At 47.5% G+C, this 18,598-nt stretch overlaps 1 protein-coding gene and 1 long non-coding RNA gene across 5 annotated transcripts in view; one reads left to right on the forward strand and one right to left on the reverse strand.

The window, feature by feature from the left end:
* Window positions 1-18,598, reverse strand: part of LOC142583083 (uncharacterized) — a 417,463-nt gene that overhangs the window by 251,270 nt on the left and 147,595 nt on the right. The gene's annotated exons all lie outside the window — the stretch shown is intronic.
* tau (microtubule-associated protein tau) overlaps window positions 1-18,598 on the forward strand; it is a 108,012-nt gene that overhangs the window by 82,195 nt on the left and 7,219 nt on the right. For 2 of the 3 annotated variants that reach the window (XM_075693374.1, XM_075693375.1), the window contains exons 5-7: window positions 9,436-9,554; window positions 11,677-11,856; window positions 17,951-18,145. In XM_075693374.1, the coding sequence (XP_075549489.1) occupies window positions 9,436-9,554; window positions 11,677-11,856; window positions 17,951-18,145 (494 nt within the window). Of the gene's footprint in view, window positions 1-9,435; window positions 9,555-11,676; window positions 11,857-17,950; window positions 18,146-18,598 lie in introns of those variants that run through there. The other variant, XR_012828537.1, reaches the window with a different exon arrangement.

The raw sequence follows: 18,598 nt of genomic DNA on the forward strand, positions 1-18,598 counted from the left end.
TGGAGTTGAGAGTATGGGGATAGTGTAAGAACCGTAGTCACCTCTAAACTTACGAAGCTGACCCAACATTCTTTTGTATGTTATCGAGCTATTTATGGACGATACATACTTTTCCCACGACTCTCTTTCGGCTTGTCTGCGTGTGTACCTGACTTTGGCTTTTGCTTTTTTGAAAGACAGTAGATTAAGAAAGATACCCCACGCTTTGTTTTGTAATTTCTTAGTGTTTGTGCATTCATCTGTCCACCAAGGTTTTAAATTTTTTTTAAGAAGGCGGAGGATTGCGGGTTCGTCTGTTCTGCTGCAGCAAGTCTATATAGAGGCAGTAATCTTTTTCGTTCATTTCAACTATTGCTAGATCCGCAGATTTATCATACAGACTGGCATTTTCGCTGAAGAGAGGCCACTCTGCTAGATGTGTGTCGATGGGCACAAGGTATGCAAGAATACGCCGGCAGCCCAACAAACACCCTACGTCCAAAAGAAACTGGTCGTCGAACAGGCGAACTCCACATGGCCAGCCGCTTTCGCTCGCTTCGGTGGCGTGTCTGGCGCATGCCGCATGCATATGGCACATCTGGCGTGCCGCTAGCTTGCTGCTAGGTAACGCAAAAAAAAAACTCGCAAGGTATAAGTTCATTTATACGCGAAACGTTTTAGTTTTAGTGGGAAAGAAAAAAATGTGGGAAGTTTGCCCTATAGATAATGGTGCAAGGCTGGGCCACCGCAGAGCTAGTTCGACTTTTGCTATGTATTTCAAGGTCTTGCCGAGCTTCGCGAGGTTATACATGGCTCGGGTAGGTTCATACTAAGTGTTGCTAGGTTTTGCTAACTTTTGCGAGGTTATGCATGGCTCGGCTAGGCTCATACCAAGCGTTGCCAGGTTTTGCCAAGTCTTACGAGGTTATTCACGGCTTAACTATACATGCTCATACTAAGTGTAGCCAATATTTGCTAAGTGTCGCCAAGTTTTTGCGAGGTCACACACGGCCAGACCGGTAAGCCACACAAGCCCCAGCAAGTCACATGCATACAAGCCGCAGTACGTGCATCACAATTTATTATGTACAGTGCTTCAGTATACCAGTCGTCATCATCGTCGATGCGATCCTCGACGCCCGACCGTCTTCGTGGTCGTCGTCGGTGGCGTCGGCGAAGGTTTCGCGAAGCACTTGCAAAGCAGAGCTCTTCTGTTCAGTCCCGCACCGAGCTCACCGTGAAGAGATTCATGTCGAACCTGGTCACAGCCGTGGCAGCTACTCCCGAACTCTATATACGACGAAGAATTCGCGCTGGAAGCGGCCGTTCGCACCTCCCATGGATTTGCAGGCTATAGGCGTTGGAAGTTCTCGGTGAAGCGCAGGTCCGGAACCGATTCCCGGAGGCGCCGAACATTAAGTCGGCAGCGTTCGTTGTCTTTGGCCCGAAACTCTGGATCCTCGGCTCGGCGACGGCGTTTGTCGACACCCCCGAGGCGCGATCGGAGATCGTTGTCTGGCGCGTTCTTTCGGTTACCGGCGTGCGCGATTGGCCTGCTCCGCGCTGACCTCGCCAGCCGCGGGGTGCGGCCACATTTTTGGTGACGTCGAAATGACGGCACGCTCCGGTCAATCATCTTGCAAACGAGCAAGTCATCTGCTAGGCGCCGAACGTGGCGGGAGTTGGGAAGTTTGGAGCGATCATACGGCTTGTTACGAGACAGACTTCGCATAGCGCGTCTGGTAGATTGGATTGGATCCAAACGGTGGCTTCGACCGCAGAATGGCACGTTAGAGTCCAATCCATAGTTTAGTTCGAGAAAATGGCGCTTGCGATGGGAACTTCGGTTGTTGCATTGGCGTTGCTTGAGGAGGGACAAGAGCAGTGGAGGTGCGAAACGCGTTTGAAGAAATGGCAGAAAGCGAATTCCGGCGTCCCTTTCGTTTCTTGAAACAAATTCTGCGTTGGTTGTGCGGCAAACTCGACCCCATCATCGGGTGCCATTGAGCCACTGGAATGTTGTTATTGCCTCTTGAAAAGTGCGCCACTGTTCCCGTCGTTTCTTTCTTTTTTTTTCTTGCTGTGCGCGACACCACCTAGGGACAACGCAGAGAAACTAATAGTTATAAATTGTAGTAATCACACGTTTTACTATTTGAAAACGTGTTGAAGCTTGAGAAAAAGAAAGTATATTTTTGATAAATATTTCATTGGAAGACTAGAAACATCTCGTTTTGTAGTATAATATCTGCAAGCAGACGAAAAACAGCGGAGGCAACTTCCGAGGAGTTCACCGCTTGCCGAATAGCTGCTCTCTCCACCCCGTTTTCACAGATTTCGCATACTGCCAATTTGTGACGTTCCAGCAACCGAACAGAACGCGTATCGAACAAAGATCTCCGATCGCGCCCCAGGAGCAATCCACACTAACCGTGGTGACGACAGCGACTCTGTCTCGCAGGATATAGTGTTCTGTTCCGGAACATTCTGTACATACTGCTTTACAAACCTGCAAGCTCATACTTAAAAAACTAGAGCAGGGCAGATCGGCCGACAACGTCAAAGTGCCTTCACATAGTGAGCGCGCCTGGTTTAGCAGCAAAGTCACCCCACCCTACCGCAGACGTCACACGCAGGAGGGAGCCATGTCAATGATCTCGGGGGCCAATGACAGCCGTGCGGCGTGCCGTGCGACAAACGCTACATGCGGAGCTTAAAGAGCCGGGTGATAACGGAGCCTTTGACATCCATGAAGGCCCCGTACGGGAATCTTACTGTCGCGCGGCCACGCCCAGTGACCTTGACATTAGCGCGCAGCTTTGTGATGACGAAATCTCATGGTGTAGCTGTTCTTTATTAGCTACCTTTACTACTGTTCTTTCGACGTTCTCCGCGTCCATATATATATATATCCCTTGCCACCCACCGGACGTGTGCGAGAAGCGCTAGCTGCTTCTCTCGGTCCTGGCAGGTCAGCTGAGCCTCCACTGCTCAGTTTTGAAATCCGGTGTGCTAGTGTTGGTTCGTTTGCAGAAGAGGAACGATTAGCGCACTCCCACGAAATATGGGCTAAAGTAGACCTCCCATTGCACCAAGGGCATGTGCCCTGATAGTTGGGGGGAGGGCGCAACTGCATGTAACCTTGGTAGATTTGGGAAGATCCCTAGTTAGTACTTTTTTGTTAAATCTACCATGTACCTCCCATCTAAACCGGGATGAGGGGGCGGGCATAATGTTCTTTCGAGACTCTGGTGTTCCAAGGTGTCCCCAATTTGAGTGAGAGATGGGGTGGAGGGGGTTCGCTCGGTTTATGATTCCGCGAGCTGCGAGATCTGCCACTCCATTTCCCTATGGTCCCCTTAGCCTGGGGGCCCATCCTATCTTGCGTTGATGCTGGAGATTCGTCCCCAGGAACCTTAGAGCTACAGCTGGGAGTCTGTCCGTCATGTACACTGTAAAAATACTTACGCCTCTAAGGGTATTTTCTTGTAGCACTAGTAACACCCTTACCGTTAAGGCCTTACAAAAATTTACAGAGGCCGACAACGGAGCTCTAACTAGACGTGCGATGACGGAAGACGTAGTTGAAAACTATGTAATCGTTCCGACAGCCTTGGGCGCAGAAATTTCCGACAATAGAATTTCACAGGGAGAGAAATGACTCTTGTGTCGGATATTTCTGTGCGCTCGAAGCTGCCAGAATGATTGCATAATTTTCAATTGAGTATTTTGTAGTAGCACGTCTAGTTGGAGCTCCGTTGTCGGCCTCTATAAATCTTTTCAAAGCCCTAATGGTAAGGCTCTTACCAGCGCGACAAGGAAACACCCTTAAGGGTGTAAACATTTTCACAGTGGATTACGCGTGCAAACGTCACGTGAATAAACATTTTGTGCCCGCAGTAAAAACTACGTTTTTTGCTCCTTTTCTGCAGTCGATTCCCACGTCTTCAGCAAATTGTTGCGCATGGGACTCGACTATACCATGCACCCTAATGTAAACTGTGAGAACCGCACCACGTCACTGCTTAAGAGGAAGGTTTAGCTCGGGGAAAACTCGAATTTGCCAATTTAATTTTATGTGAAACGCAGAAAAGCTCACATGAGACAGCTGATGGACCGATATGAATGAAATTTGTTGCATGGAAAAAAAAGTTAAGTTGTATCAACCTTAATGAGCAGAATTTTGATTTAGGGCGTCAAATATATTATAGAAAATGCCAAAAAAAGTCTAAGTTTTAAAAATATTCGACCATAGCGTCTACGAATCCGGAACTCTGTACCAAAACCAGATATCGCGGTTGTGTAAAACTACATCTGTTAGAGTATCTGAAGTGGACAAAGGCGATATATGATTTCACAATTTGCGTGAAATTGTTAGAATGTTTACGAGGGATTTACAAGTCTTACTCAAGGTACTGTTATAATACAGAGTGCTGTGCAATACGACATATTTTCTCGCTTCAGATGCCCAAATACGTGCTGTTTACAGAAATATGCCATGATCACTGATTTACGGAGTTAACAAAACTTTAGTTCTCCACATATTGTAATCATTTAAAACAATTTTGCAAGAAACCTGATGGATTTAATTTTAAATGATTCAGCAGAAGTCATCTAAGAATTACTGTCAACGTTAATGCGACTAGCGTTAATGCGACACACCGCACCGCATTGCCACTGCTGAAACGCGTCATTTATAAGCCGTGTGCTGCAGTCGACCTCCTTTCTTGCGCTTCGATGATGATGATGATTTATTGACATCCCCTTCGAAACGGTGCCGTGACACGCAGTCACTTAGTCTGCTTGAGTTATTCAAGTTTGCTATACATGCTTTTCATTCTAGCATTTTTGTGCATCCCACAAATCTTTATTACCTTTTCCTCAAACTTCTTTATCTACTTTGTATACCGTTGCGTACGCCCGTAATGGATCCGGTCGTATTAGCATCTCCCCTGCTTTTCTTTTTTACCAATATTCTAAACCGCTGTTGCTCATTTAGACTGCTGCACGGTTTATCCTTACGCCCACTTTACGACCGGTCTTGCGCCCACTTACGACCGGTCATGTGTCTGCTGCAGCAGACACATGACCGGTCTTGTTGCGAATATTTGCTCCGGTATGTTTTTGTCCTTAAGCAACCAGCCCGAACGTCAAATAGCAAGCCACTGCCTTATGTGCTATCGTACAGATGTTCCCTTCTAATTTGTTTCTTCCCATTCTCGCAAATCTACGCGGTCATTTTTGTTTCCATTCTTTGCGTCCAGTTTGTTGTCTCACTTTCTTTTTGATGACTCCTGGATGTCTATTTACTTTCAATCACCCTGTACTTGGTTGTCAACTTTCTTAACTTTTTCCTCCATTTCGTGTCCACGCCCATTTCTTTTCATCCATGTTCCTGAACCTTTGTTCAAAACTAATCTTGCTCTGCGCTTCTCTGACTTCAAAAAGAGGCCCAAACCCATATCAACTTGCACTGCCTCATTAGTGGTTTTACCGTGGGCTCCCAAAGAGAACCAGCCTACCGATTTTTGCTTAACTTCCAACCCCTACAATAAATCCGATTTTACGTGGGAGGTATCCTATCTAGACATCAACCCGCCGTGGTTGCTCAGTGGCTATGGTGTTGGGCTGCTGATCACGAGGTCGCGGGGTCGAATCCCGGCCAAGGCGGCCGCATTTCGATGGGGGTGAAATGTGAAAACACCCTTGTGCTTAGATTTAGGTGCACGTTAAAGAACCCCAGGTGGCCGAAATTTCCGGAGACCTCCACTACGGCGTGCCTCATAATCAGAAAGTGGTTTTGGCAAGCAAAACCTCATAAATATATATATATATATATATATATATATATATATATATATATATATATATCTAGACACCATGTCACGTCTAGCGGCGGGAGTGCGTAGACCCTTTTTTTCATCTTTTGCTTGACTTGCGAGATCGCGCTGGTGGTGCATTGGTGGTGCGCCGGTGCGTGCTAACGCTGAGAATTAATCCCTGGCAGCCCGCAAAGCAAAGGCATTGAGTTGCGGCGTTTGGGGAACTCGTGTGACATGGGTTCGAATCCGCACAGCTCGGGAAACATTTGAGCTTTTTTTGCTGTTGTTTATGAACAGAAAGCGATTCAAAGAGGCTAGAGAGATATATAGATATAAAGTGGCGGAAGTATGCTAATCGGATTAAGATATACTTCCTGCCGTCACTATAGTTCCCATCATCATCATCATCATCAGCCTGGTTACGCCCACTGCAGGGCAAAGGCCTCTCCCATATTTCTCCAACAGCTCCGGTCATGTACTAATTGTGGCCATGCCGTCCCTGCAAACTTCTTAATCTCATCCGCCCACCTAACTTTCTGCCGCCCCCTGCTACGCTTCCCTTCCCTTGGAATCCAGTCCGTAACCCTTAATGACCATCGGTTATCTTCCCTCCTCATTACATGTCCTGCCCATGCCCATTTCTTTTTCTTGATTTCAACTAAGATGTCATTAACTCGCGTTTGTTCCCTCACCCAATCTGCTCTTTTCTTATCCCTTAACGTTACACCTATCATTCTTCTTTCCATAGCTCGTTGCGTCGTCCTCAATTTGAGTAGAACCCTTTTCGTAAGCCTCCATGTTTCTGCCCCGTAGGTGAGTACTGGTAAGACACAGCTATTATACACTTTTCTCTTGAGGGATAATGGCAACCTGCTGTTCATGATCTGAGAATGCCTGCCAAACGCAGCCCACCCCATTCTTATTCTTCTGATTATTTCTGTCTCATGATCCGGATCCGCAGTCACTACCTGCCCTAAGTAGATGTATTCCCTTACGACTTCCAGTGCCTGGTTGCCTATTGTAAATTGCTGTTCTCTTCCGAGACTGTTAAACATTACTTTAGTTTTCTGCAGATTAATTTTTAGACCCATTCTTCTGCTTTGCCTCTCCAGGTCAGTGAGCATGCATTGCAGTTGGTCCCCTGAGTTACTAAGTAAGGCAATATCATCAGCGAATCGCAAGTTACTAAGGTATTCTCCATTAACTTTTATCCCCATTTCTTCCCAATCCAGGTCTCTGAATACCTCCTGTAAACATGCTGTGAATAGCATTGGAGAAATCGTATCTCCCTGCCTGACGCCTTTCTTTATTGGGATTTTGTTGCTTTCTTTATGGAGGACTATGGTGGCTGTGGAGCCGCTATAGATATCTTTCAGTATCTTTACATACGGCTCGTCTACACCCTGATTCCGTAATGCCTCCATGACTGCTGAAGTTTCGACAGAATCAAATGCTTTCTCGTAATCAATGAAAGCTATATATAAGGGTTGGTTATATTCCGCACATTTCTCTATCACCTGATTGATAGTGTGAATATGATCTATTGTTGAGTAGCCTTTACGGAATCCTGCCTGGTCCTTTGCTTGGCAGAAGTCTAAGGTGTTCCTGATTCTATTTGCGATTACCTTAGTAAATAGTTTGTAGGCAACGGACAGTAAGCTGATCGGTCTATAATTTTTCAAGTCTTTGGTATCCCCTTTCTTATGGATTAGGATTATGTTAGCGTTTTTCCAAGATTGCGGTACGCTCGACGTCATGAGGCATTGCGTATACAGGGTGGCCAGTTTATCTAGAACAATTTGCCCACCATCCTTCAACAAATCTGCTGTTACCTGATCCTCCCCAGCTGCCTTCCCCCTTTGCATATCTCCCAAGGCTTTCTTTACTTCTTCCGGCGTTACCTGTGGGATTTCGAGTTCCTCTAGACTATTTTCTCTTCCATTATCGTCGTGGGTGCCACTTGTACTGTATAGATCTCTATAGAACTCCTCAGCCACTTGAACTATCTCTTCCATATTAGTAATGATATTGCCGGTTTTGTCTCTTAACGCATACATCTGATTCTTGCCAATTCCTAGTTTCTTCTTGACTGTTTTTAGGCTTCCTCCGTTCCTGAGAGCATGTTCAATTCTATCCATATTATACTTCCTTATGTCTGCTGTCTTACGCTTGTTGATTAACTTCGAAAGTTCTGCCAGTTCTATTCTAGCTGTAGGGTTAGAGGCTTTCATACATTGGCGTTTCTTGATCAGATCTTTCGTCTCCTGCGATAGTTTACTGGTATCGTGCCTAACGGAGTTACCACCGACTTCCATTGCACACTCCTTAATGATGCCCATAAGATTGTCATTCATTGCTTCAACACTAAGGTCCTCTTCCTGAGTTAAAGCCGAATACCTGTTCTGTAGCTTGATCTGGAATTCCTCTATTTCGTTTCCAACTTTCCAACTTTCGTTTAAATGAAGCAAACCTTCCCAGGCCTACTTTCCTAGCATTTGGGATTTGACGCTACTGCGCGGTTGGACTCCCGCGATTAAAGTGCAGTTTACCGTTGCACTAGCTCCAGGATCGGCCCACTCTAGGCGGTGCGTCGACCCTCGATAGAGTGTCATAGCAAATGAGCCAATCCCGGAGACAGTATGACGCGCGGTCACTTGGGTCACGTGGGCGTGGGGGGGTCTCCGCGTCTTGCTGTCTTCATTAGCAGGCAAGTGTAATCGCTATGGTGCAAATAACTGCGCAGAATTGAATTATATAATCAGTTGCACGGTATTTATTTAACCGCCTCACGCAAGCTTCGCTTCCCAAATTCCAACTTGTGGTTTGGATCTGCAGAATTGTTTCCCTAGATGCAGCGGTCCGCGAACTTTTTACGCCGACTGTGCGTTTACTGACGTGTCTTCTGTGCATTCGAAGGCTATTTCCAATACAAAGACAGAGAGAACAATTAGCAGCGACAGGTGGATAAAGTGGATAAAGATATCGATTTGAAACTCTGCATACAGTGAAAGGACGATGAGTATAATAAGTAATAAGGAGTCCCTTAATTTTAACGTGGTAGAACTCTAGTGCCCACAATTAACCGATAAATGCGCAAGGAACACTGTAAGCGCGAGCGGGTAAATGCAGGCCGACAAAAAAAAAAAAGCCTTTGGTGATGTCTCAATCTGGACGCCCCCAAACTTAACTGTCGTCTATCACTGAATCGTCCCTAGTATAATAACCGCAGAATTGAGGTGAAATTTAGGGTATATAGCAGCTGCAGATACAGTTAGGACTCCCAAAGGCCGTCTAATGAAATCTAAAATCCTGTAATTGACAAAGTTTAAGCAAGCGATAGGAGTGCTAGTGGGTGCAACAGCAGCCAATAGGTGACCCTCTCAGTTAACGTGGTCTTCATAAAAACTCCTGATCTTTGGGACCTCTGTGACGAAGTACCTTGCCGACCTTCAAGCACTCATTTCCCTTTGACGTTGTGCTTGATGTATGTCTCGCAAAAAGACTGCGCAGATTCCTCTAATTTTTTTTCTTCTCTCTTCGAGAAGCAAACACACCACCATGCTCCTGATAATTCTCTGTATCCCTGCTTCTTAAACACGTGACAGCTACTGAGGATTTTACTCTGTACCTGCAGAACTACCTCCGATCAAGGCTCCTGTGGGCCAGGCACCCAAGCCCGACCTGAAGAACGTGCGCTCCAAGATCGGCTCGCTGGACAACATCAAGCACAAGCCTAAGGGCGGAGAAGTCAAGGTGAGAAAACACTCTCCCTATCTCACTGCGCAGCGAATATTGTCGAATCGCGCCCAGAGAGACGTCTTGCCTTCGGCTAAACTGTTATTTCTCGATACAGATATTGCGAGTGTTTTAGAGACAACTTTATCCAATTAATAATGATTTATAAAGAAATTATAAAATTCTAAATAAAATGATCCACTTTTGTTGTAGCCAAGACGTCTGACAGTATCGAGTACCAAGAATTGTGTGGCAGTCTCCATTGAGCCACTCAGTCAACTAAATTTTACTAATTGAATGTTTATCTAATACCTTCTGCGCATAAGCTGCACATTGCTTAGCCGAAGCCGGTTATTCTTCAAGGAACTTAATGTTAATTTCAACATGTGCTACATTGAAAATAACAATATATCTATTTTCGCTCCACTACACTAGAAAAGGCGCTCCTAGATGTCTCTGTAATACAAATTGTCCTATGTCAAAGGGGCACGTCATATGTCTGTAAATTTGTTATTTATCATCATTTATTTTTCCTTAAGGACCCCTGTCGGGGTATTACATAAGGGGGGGTTACAGAAGATAAGGATAGAAACAAAGATATGGTTACAATTTCTTAGAACACTCAGCCTGTGGATTCGCATTAAAACAAACAAACAACAACAAAAAAATCTCTATGTAACCTAAATTAATCTGCTTCCCAAGTAAAACTACACAAGGACGCATTTACAAAAATTGATAGGATGGAGCGAAGGCGTTAAAAAAAAGCTAATGAATATTTCAGTGCAAATCAAATCTCCAGCGCCAACATTGGAATCATAGAGCAATAAGGAAATGCACGAAACGCACAAAATAATATCATTACCACTAAAACTAGAAGCTTAACTCCAGCGAAAACCTTAAAATGTTAGGAATATAAGTGAACGCGGCGAGAGAAAAGAAAGCTAGGACTTAAAGAAAAAGAACTGCAGTAGCCAATCTCCCTTAACAAAACCACCAAAACAAACACAAAGCGGCCTAAAGCCAAAACTAGCACTGCTGAGATCAACTGAAGTTTAGGCATGAATTAAAGTAGCCAATAAAGGAATAAAGTTTAAAAATTTGTAAAAAATTACAGGCAACTGTTGAAAAGGTCACAAAACAGCCCGTAAGACGTTTTGCGAGTTTCATTGCTTTTTATCCGCTTATACTTTAACGATACCTTTGATGTCCATCACCGTCTAAGGAATCCACAGCCGAATGACGCAAATTTTGTTTTGTTTCCAAATAATATTAGCCTTTTTCAGGATGTGACGGGATGGGGGAAGTCAAATCCTTTACGGTGCTACAGCCGCGTGGAACAAGCGAAAAGCTCTGCATTTTACAAAGTCTTTATCTCATCTATGTACTTTTGCCTAATCTGCGTTTCACATGCTGAAGTGCCTGGAAAGCTATAAGCTAACTACTACATCGTTGCGCCGGTGTCCTGTGGAATATTATACGCAGCTTCTACGGAAGCAACAACGAACTTTCCTGAAAGGAGACACCGCCAGTGCGGATTGAATGTCGGGATTGAGTGCCGGCATGCGCCAACGAGGGAGCAGTAGAACAGCCAGTTCGACGTGTTGGTGCCGATTTGTATACCTGTGCGATTCGGCGTGCGAAGTTGCATTACACCAAAGGCAAAGAAGAGACGAACCGAAGCTCTAACGCGCAGCTTCGTTCACTCACAAAAGTCTTTTCACGCGTGAACTTACGGATGAAACTTTTAGTATAATAAATCGATACACAAAGTGCTGAGAGTTGAGCAACTTGCTAATCACTGGCGTGGCCTGGCAAAGAAATGCGATTTTGTCAACACCTAACTTGCTTATACTGTGATACCTTGTACTTCTGTCCAATGCATGCTAGAACTTTGTTTTTTATTTGATGTTCATAGCTTCCTTCTTGCCTTCTCTATACATTTGTACGCCTATATTCTTTATGCATCTTCATATATATATTCATGCTTCTTTTTTTGCAAGATAAGGTAGGTTGCGAGTCATTTTCTTTCGTATACCGTCAGTTTACGTTCTTGCAAACTTCGCAAGAGCCTGAAAAATTAATTGTGGCCTGAAAACCGCCTGCGCGTTTCCTCACGTTGCGGTCCTTCTTCCCGCCTCAGGTGACGACGCAAAAGCTGGAGTGGCGAGCCGCGCCCAAGGTGGGCTCCTTGGACAACGCGGCGCACAAGCCTGGAGGCGGAGACAAGAAGATCCTCTCGCAAAAGCTTGACTTCAAGGCGCAGTCAAAGGTCGGGTCGCTGGACAACGTCGACCACAAGCCGACCGGTGGCCAAGTGAAGGCAAGCTTGCGAATGAGAGAAGCAAAACCTGTCCACTCCTTGTCAAGTTCCGCCATTTTGCGCTGAACGTCGATATATAATTCAAGGAAAGGTTCTGTAGGTCCGGCGTATAGACAGTTGAAGAAACGAAGTGGCACACTTACGAAAATTGCATGTTTAATGTTTTTAAGTTTCGACCATGGCAGGGCCGAATAAAAACTTTTAGTTAACCTTTAATTAACAAATATAGGATAAGCTACTACCCATAGAATGATGCGAATTCCGACGACACAAAGTTCGGACGATCGTACATATTGTTACGTAGGAAGACGCAGACAAAAAGCTATATACAAGTTTATTTACAAGGGAATACGCCGCACATGGCCAAGAGGCAACAGCCCGCGCTAGCCTCTGATCGTCGTCGTCGTCTTCTCACTGCTCGCCTCTTCGTCATTGTAAACACTGTTCCGTAGCACTACCCCCGGCGGCAAAAGTGCCGTCCCGGAGCGACTAAAGGTCGGACTCGGAAGCAGTGTAGTAGGCCTTGAGCCTACTGACGTGCACGACATCACTAGAGGTCAGAGTAGAGGACGAGATTGAGCTCACAGGAGCAATTTCGTACGTCACAGGCGTCACCTGGCGCAGCACGCGGTAGAGGCCTGTGTATCGCGAAAGGAGCTTTTCTGAAAGTCCGACGTGACGAGAGGGCGACCACAGGAGCACGAGTGCACCAGGCGAAAACTGTACGCCACGGTGGCGGGCGTTGTACTGGCGCTGCTGAGTGGTTTGCAAGGCCGTCAGTCGAGCACGGGCAAGCTGGCGTGCATGGTCGGCGAGGGCGATGGCGTCGCGCGCATACTTGCTTGTTGAGATCGCGGCAGGAGGAAGTGCCGTGTCAAGGGGCAAGTTCGGTTCGCGACCGTACAGTAAGTAAAATGGAGAAAATCCGGCGGTGTCGTGCCGGGAAGAACTGCACGCAAATGTGACGTAAGGAAGGGCAATGTCCCAGTCGTGGTGGTCCTTGGAAACGTACTATCTGTAAGAGTACGGTTTAACCGCTCTGTCAGGCCATTAGTTTGAGGATGGTATGTGGTAGTCAGCTTGTGTTGAGTGGAGCAGGAACGCACAATGTCGACGATAACTTTCGAGAGGAAGTTACGACCATGGTCAGTAAGCAGCTGTCGCGGGGTGCCATGAAGTAAGATAATGTCACGCAAGAGAAAGTCCGCGACGTATGTGGCGCAACTGGTAGGGAGAGCCCGCGTGATAGCATATCGGGTGGCATAATCAGTTGCGATGGCTGCCCATTTGTTCCCAGAGGATGACGTGGGAAAGAGACCGAGGAGCTCGGTCTAATCCAACACGCAAGAACGGTTCCACAGAGACGGTGATCGGCTGGAGATGACTGGCACGTAGCACCTGAGGTGTTTTCCGACGCTGGCAGGGATCATAGGCAGCAACATAGCGTCGGACGGAGCGAGCGAGACCAGGCCAGTAGAAGCGGCGACGGACGCGGTCATACGTACGAGTTACCCCAAGATGTCCTGCAGTGGGTGCGTCATGCATCTCAAAGGGCACAGTCTGTCGTAGATGTTTTGGCACGACAAGAAGATCAGATCCGTCAGGGAGGAAGTTCCTTCGGTACAGAATGCCGCCCTGAAGGACATATCGGCGAACGGATGCGTCGGTAGGTGTAGAGCGCAGACGCTCGATGAGTGCTCGCAGCGATAGGTCTCGGTACTGCTCATCGGCGATGTTATCGAAGGCAGACACAGAGAAAATGCCGCTGGCGGTACTACTATCGGCGTCGTCAGACTCGTCTACCGGGTAGCGAGACAGGCAGTCAGCGCCTTTGTGTAGTCGGCCAGATTTATAGGTGACAGTACACGAATATTCTTGGAGGCCTAAGGCCCAGCGACCAAGTCTTCCTGCAGGATCTTTCAGTGAGCATAACCAGCAAAGCGCGTGATGGTCTGTGACAACTGAAAAGGGTCGGCCATATAAGTATGGACGGAGCTCCGCAACCGCCCAAACTAGGGCCAGACACTCACGCTCAGTGATGGAATAGTTGCGTTCCGAGGGTGAGAGGAGCCTTCTGGCGTAAGCGATAACACGTTCGTTACCACACTGACGCTGGGCCAGTACTGCGCCAATTCCGTGACCGCTGGCATCAGTACGGACTTCGGTAGGTGCAGAAGGATCGAAATGGGCCGGAACGAGAGGCGTTGTGAGAAGGGCGATTAGATGCGAGAATGCAGACGCCTCGTTATCGTCCCACTGGAAAGGGGCGTCTTTTTTCAAAAGCTCGGTTAATGGTCGTGCTATGGCCGCGAAATTTTTCACGAAACGGCGGAAGAACGAACAAAGGCCAACGAAGCTGCGCACATCCTTGACACACTTCGGAGAAGGGAAGTGCGTAACAGCATGGATCTTGCCTGGGTCCGGTCGCACTCCGTTCACGTCAACGAGATGCCCAAGGACGGTAATCTGGTGACGGCCGAATTGGCACTTCGATGCTTTGAGTTGCAGACCGGCTCGACGAAAAACGTCCAGGACTGCTGAGAGGTGCTCGAGGTGCGTAGGGAACGTTGGGGAGAATACTATAACATCATCCAAATAGCACAGGCACGTCGACCATTTGAAACCGTGAAGAAGGGAGTTCATCATGCGTTCAAAAGTGGCAGGAGCATTACATAGACCGAACGGCATTACTTTGAATTGATAAAGACCGTCTGGTGTTATAAAAGCAGTCTTCTCGTGGTCGAGATCGTCCACGGCAATGTGCCAGTAGAGGGAGTGGAGGTCAATAGAGGAGAAGTAGCGAGCACCGTGGAGGCATTCAAGGGCGTCATCAATCCTAGGTAGGGGATACACGTGCTTTTTGGCAACCCTGTTAAGGTGCCGATAATCCACGCGAAAACGCCATGAGCCATCCTTCTTTTTTTACCAGTACAACAGGTGACGCCCTTGGACTACATGACGGTTCAATAATGTTCTTGGCAAGCATTTTGCGAACTTCTGCGTGCATAACTTGACGCTCAGCCGGTGACACTTGATACGGGCGGCGATGAATAGGAGGGGCATCGCCGGTATTAATGCGATGTTTAACAGCTGTAGTTTGGGCCAAAGGACGATCGGTAAAGTCAAAAATATCTTGGTAGGAAAACAGAACGCGATAGAGCTCACGAGCGTGCTCGAACGGCATGACGGGCGCAATCGTTTTCTGTAAGTCGGCGATGGTACAAGTTGCCGACTGCGATGGTAGTGGAGGATCAGCTGAATTGTCGTCTACTGCAATAGATGCTACTGAGTGATCCTCGAATGAGCAAAGTTGGGCCAGAGACATCCCGCGTGGCAACACTTGTGTCGTCAAGCCAAAATGGACCACTGCCAGGCAGACGCAATTCGCCGTGATAGATAAAACTGTATGAGGTACTGTGATCCTGTATGTAAGTAGGACGTCTTGCATAGGAGCCACGATGTAGTGACCGTCGGGCACTGGTGGGGATGACACTAGTCAACGTAAGTTAGTGCCGAAGGTGGTAAGGAGCCAATCTTCGAACAAAGTCGACGGAACTGAGGCGAGTAGGGTGTTGTTCAGCGGGATCCAGAACGGGCAGGTCAAGGCGGAGAGCACTGACGGAACAATCGATGAGAGCAGAATGGGCGGAGAGGGAGTCTAAGCCGAGGATGATGTCCTGGGGACAGTTGGTGATGACTGTAAATAGCACGATAGTGAAGCGATCGGCGAAGGAGACGCGGGCGGCACACATACCAATTACAGGGGCTGTTCCGTCATCGTCGACACGGACAACAGGCGTCATGGCAGGCGTGATTATTTTCTTCAGGCGGTTGCGAAGGTCAGCGCTCATTACCGGCAAATGCGCCCCAGTGTCTATAAGAGCAGATACAGAAACACCGTCGACTTGCACGTCAAGAAGGTTCAAATGAGTGGGCAACGTCAGTAGAGGATTTGGCGGCGTAGGGAGCAATGCAGCGTCACCTCGAGGCGCTGCATCGTCTAGTTTTCCGGCTGGGAGCGGCGTCCGAAGGGAGTTGGCAAAAAAGAGCGACGGGGCAGGGGAGAGCGAGATTGTAGTCGTTGGGGCGAAGGCAAACGAGAATAGGGGCGGTATCAGTGGCGGCATCACCGGAGCGTGCGACATAGGGACGAGAAGGGCCACCTGAGGAGCGAGAGTAGTCAGTATAAGCAGACCGGGTCGGGGAACTCCAGCGACTGCGACAGTGCCGAAAAATGTGCCCGATTCGACGGCAGTGAAAACAAATGGGCTTGTCGGCAGCAGTGCGCCATTCAGATGGGTTGCGGAAGCGTGGTGTGTAATAAGATGCCGGACGGGGCGGAATCAATGAAGCCAGGTGGTTATCAGGTCGATGGGCCGAGCAGATGGTGTGAAGACCCATGTTTGCGAATTCCTGGCGGACAACTGCCTGGATCAGGGAAACCGTGATTGCAGGTGCGTTGGAGGGGCCGGAGTCGAAGGCAGTCGGATAGGCGGCCTCGATCTCACGCCGGACGATCCGGGTAACATCGCCAGTGTTAGTGGGACGAGGTGCGTCGGATCAGGAAGATGTCGCAGGGGTGTTGGGCAGACGGGCAAACTGCTCGTCAATACGTCGGCTTTTAGCGAGTTCCAGGCGGCGGCACTCTTCCATAACTGCATCCACCGTCGCCACGTGGTTAAAAACGAGCAAGTTGAAGGCGTCATCCGCAATGCCTTTGAAGATGTGGGAGGCCTTGTCGGACTCAGTCATGTGTGCGTCAACTTTGCGGCACAGAGCCAAGACGTCCTGAATGTGCGTGACGTAGGGCTCCGTTGACGTCTGCACGTGGCCGGATAACGCCTTCTGTGCGGCATGTTGGTGACCGTATGGGTTGCCGAACAAGTCTCGGAGCTTTTGCTTAAGTCCCAACTGGTGAGCTCATTTTCGTGCGTCCGAAACCAAACTCGAGGTGTGCCACCGAGGTAAAAGACTACGTTGGCGAGCATGATAGTAGGGTCCCACCGGTTATTGCGGCTGACGTGTTCGTACAGGCTGATCCAGTCATCGACGTCATCTCCATATTTGCCCGAGAATACGCCAGGATCACGCGGAGTGGGGAGAGTGATGTAAGTCGTCGAAGGGGCAGCAGGTGTCGGAGCCGGCGGAGTCGAGTTGTCGTCGCAGGGAGCCATGAAGGAAGGCTCGACGTACCGTCCACTGCGAAGCTCCGTGATGAGGTACAGGGAACGTCCACCTCCACCAGATATGTTAAGTAGGAAGACGCAGACAAAAAGCTATATACAAGTATATTTACAAGGGAATACGCCGCACTTGGCGAAGAGGCAGCAGCCCGCGCTAAACTCTAATCGTCGTCGTCGTCTTCTCACTGCTCGCCTCTTCGTCATTGCAAACACTGTTCCGTAACAATATAATGTAAGGTCCTGCCTTGTATAGATGTGCAGTTTTGAAAACGACGACGATCCTGTCGACGACGAGAACTGTCGGTGACATTCGCAGTATGATACAATGTAACGTACAGTACGACGCGTCACTGCCGTGGCGTGCCCCGTCCGTTGACTCGGCCTATCTTTCGATCACCTCTCCTGCTAAGGGCAGTAACTTCGAGCGATCACTTTCCGTGATAGCATAAGTTTCGCGAGATTTTGTTTCTTTTTAAACATTATTGTCTTTGTAAATCCCACCTGCTATGCTCTCAACTGAGAGTGGCAGTATTGAAAATAATAAAATAATAACAATAAAGATTTCTCGAGACCAAGCCCACAAGACCCAAAGCGAGCTTCTGTCTCGTGTAGGCCGATTCCTGTACTCATGCGTTCAGCTACCGATTGTCGCCAAATCTCGCGAAAGTGATACTAACTTATAAAGTGATCCCCTGATAATACGTCACCCCCAATTCACTCAAGAAGCACTGAACTGAAAGAGTCAAATTTTTAACACTCACAAAATATGTCGCATCACGCTCACTCACACTGGTTTTTGACCAATCAGCGAGCAGCAAAACTAATTTCCGCCAAACTGATGGATAGAAAGTACGACTCTCGTCAAACTTCATCTATTAACCTGTCCCATTATCGCGTGTCGTACCGCACAGGTGGAGACCCAGAAGCTGGACTTCAAGGACAAGGCGTCGTCCAAGGTTGGCTCCTTGGACAACGTCAAGCACAAAGCGGGCGGCGGCAATGTAAAGATCTTGTCCGAGAAGCTCGAGTTCAAGGAAAGGGCAGCTTCGAAGATTGGCTCCTTACCAGCCTCGGATGCCGGAAGCACACGAGGCTCGGAATCGCTAGTACGTGCTGTCGAGTTGCTTCCGAAGTGTTTAAAATTATAGAGCTCTTAAGCAATACACGAGAGTTAGTACGCTCAATAGAAAACGCGTATATTCTGGCGCTTAGGATAACCAGACTCTTTCACCTACATTAAAACAAAGTGTCTTTATTTATGTATACGAGACGCAATGTCTACAGCGAAATCACGAAAATCAGATGCCAGAGCTTGTCATGAGTAGTTTGACGACTTCTTGCATAGAATGACATTTAAAAGCGAACATTTATTTATCTCTTCCCCGGAGTTTGATGGTTGTCATTTCCTCGCCGGATATATATATATATATATATATATATATATATATATATATATATATATATATATATATATATATATATATATATATATATATATATATATATATATATATATAAGGAAATGACAACCATCAAACTCCGGGGAAGAGATATATATA

The sequence above is a fragment of the Dermacentor variabilis genome, chromosome 5 (assembly GCF_050947875.1).
Source record: "Dermacentor variabilis isolate Ectoservices chromosome 5, ASM5094787v1, whole genome shotgun sequence".
NCBI lineage: Eukaryota > Metazoa > Arthropoda > Arachnida > Ixodida > Ixodidae > Dermacentor > Dermacentor variabilis.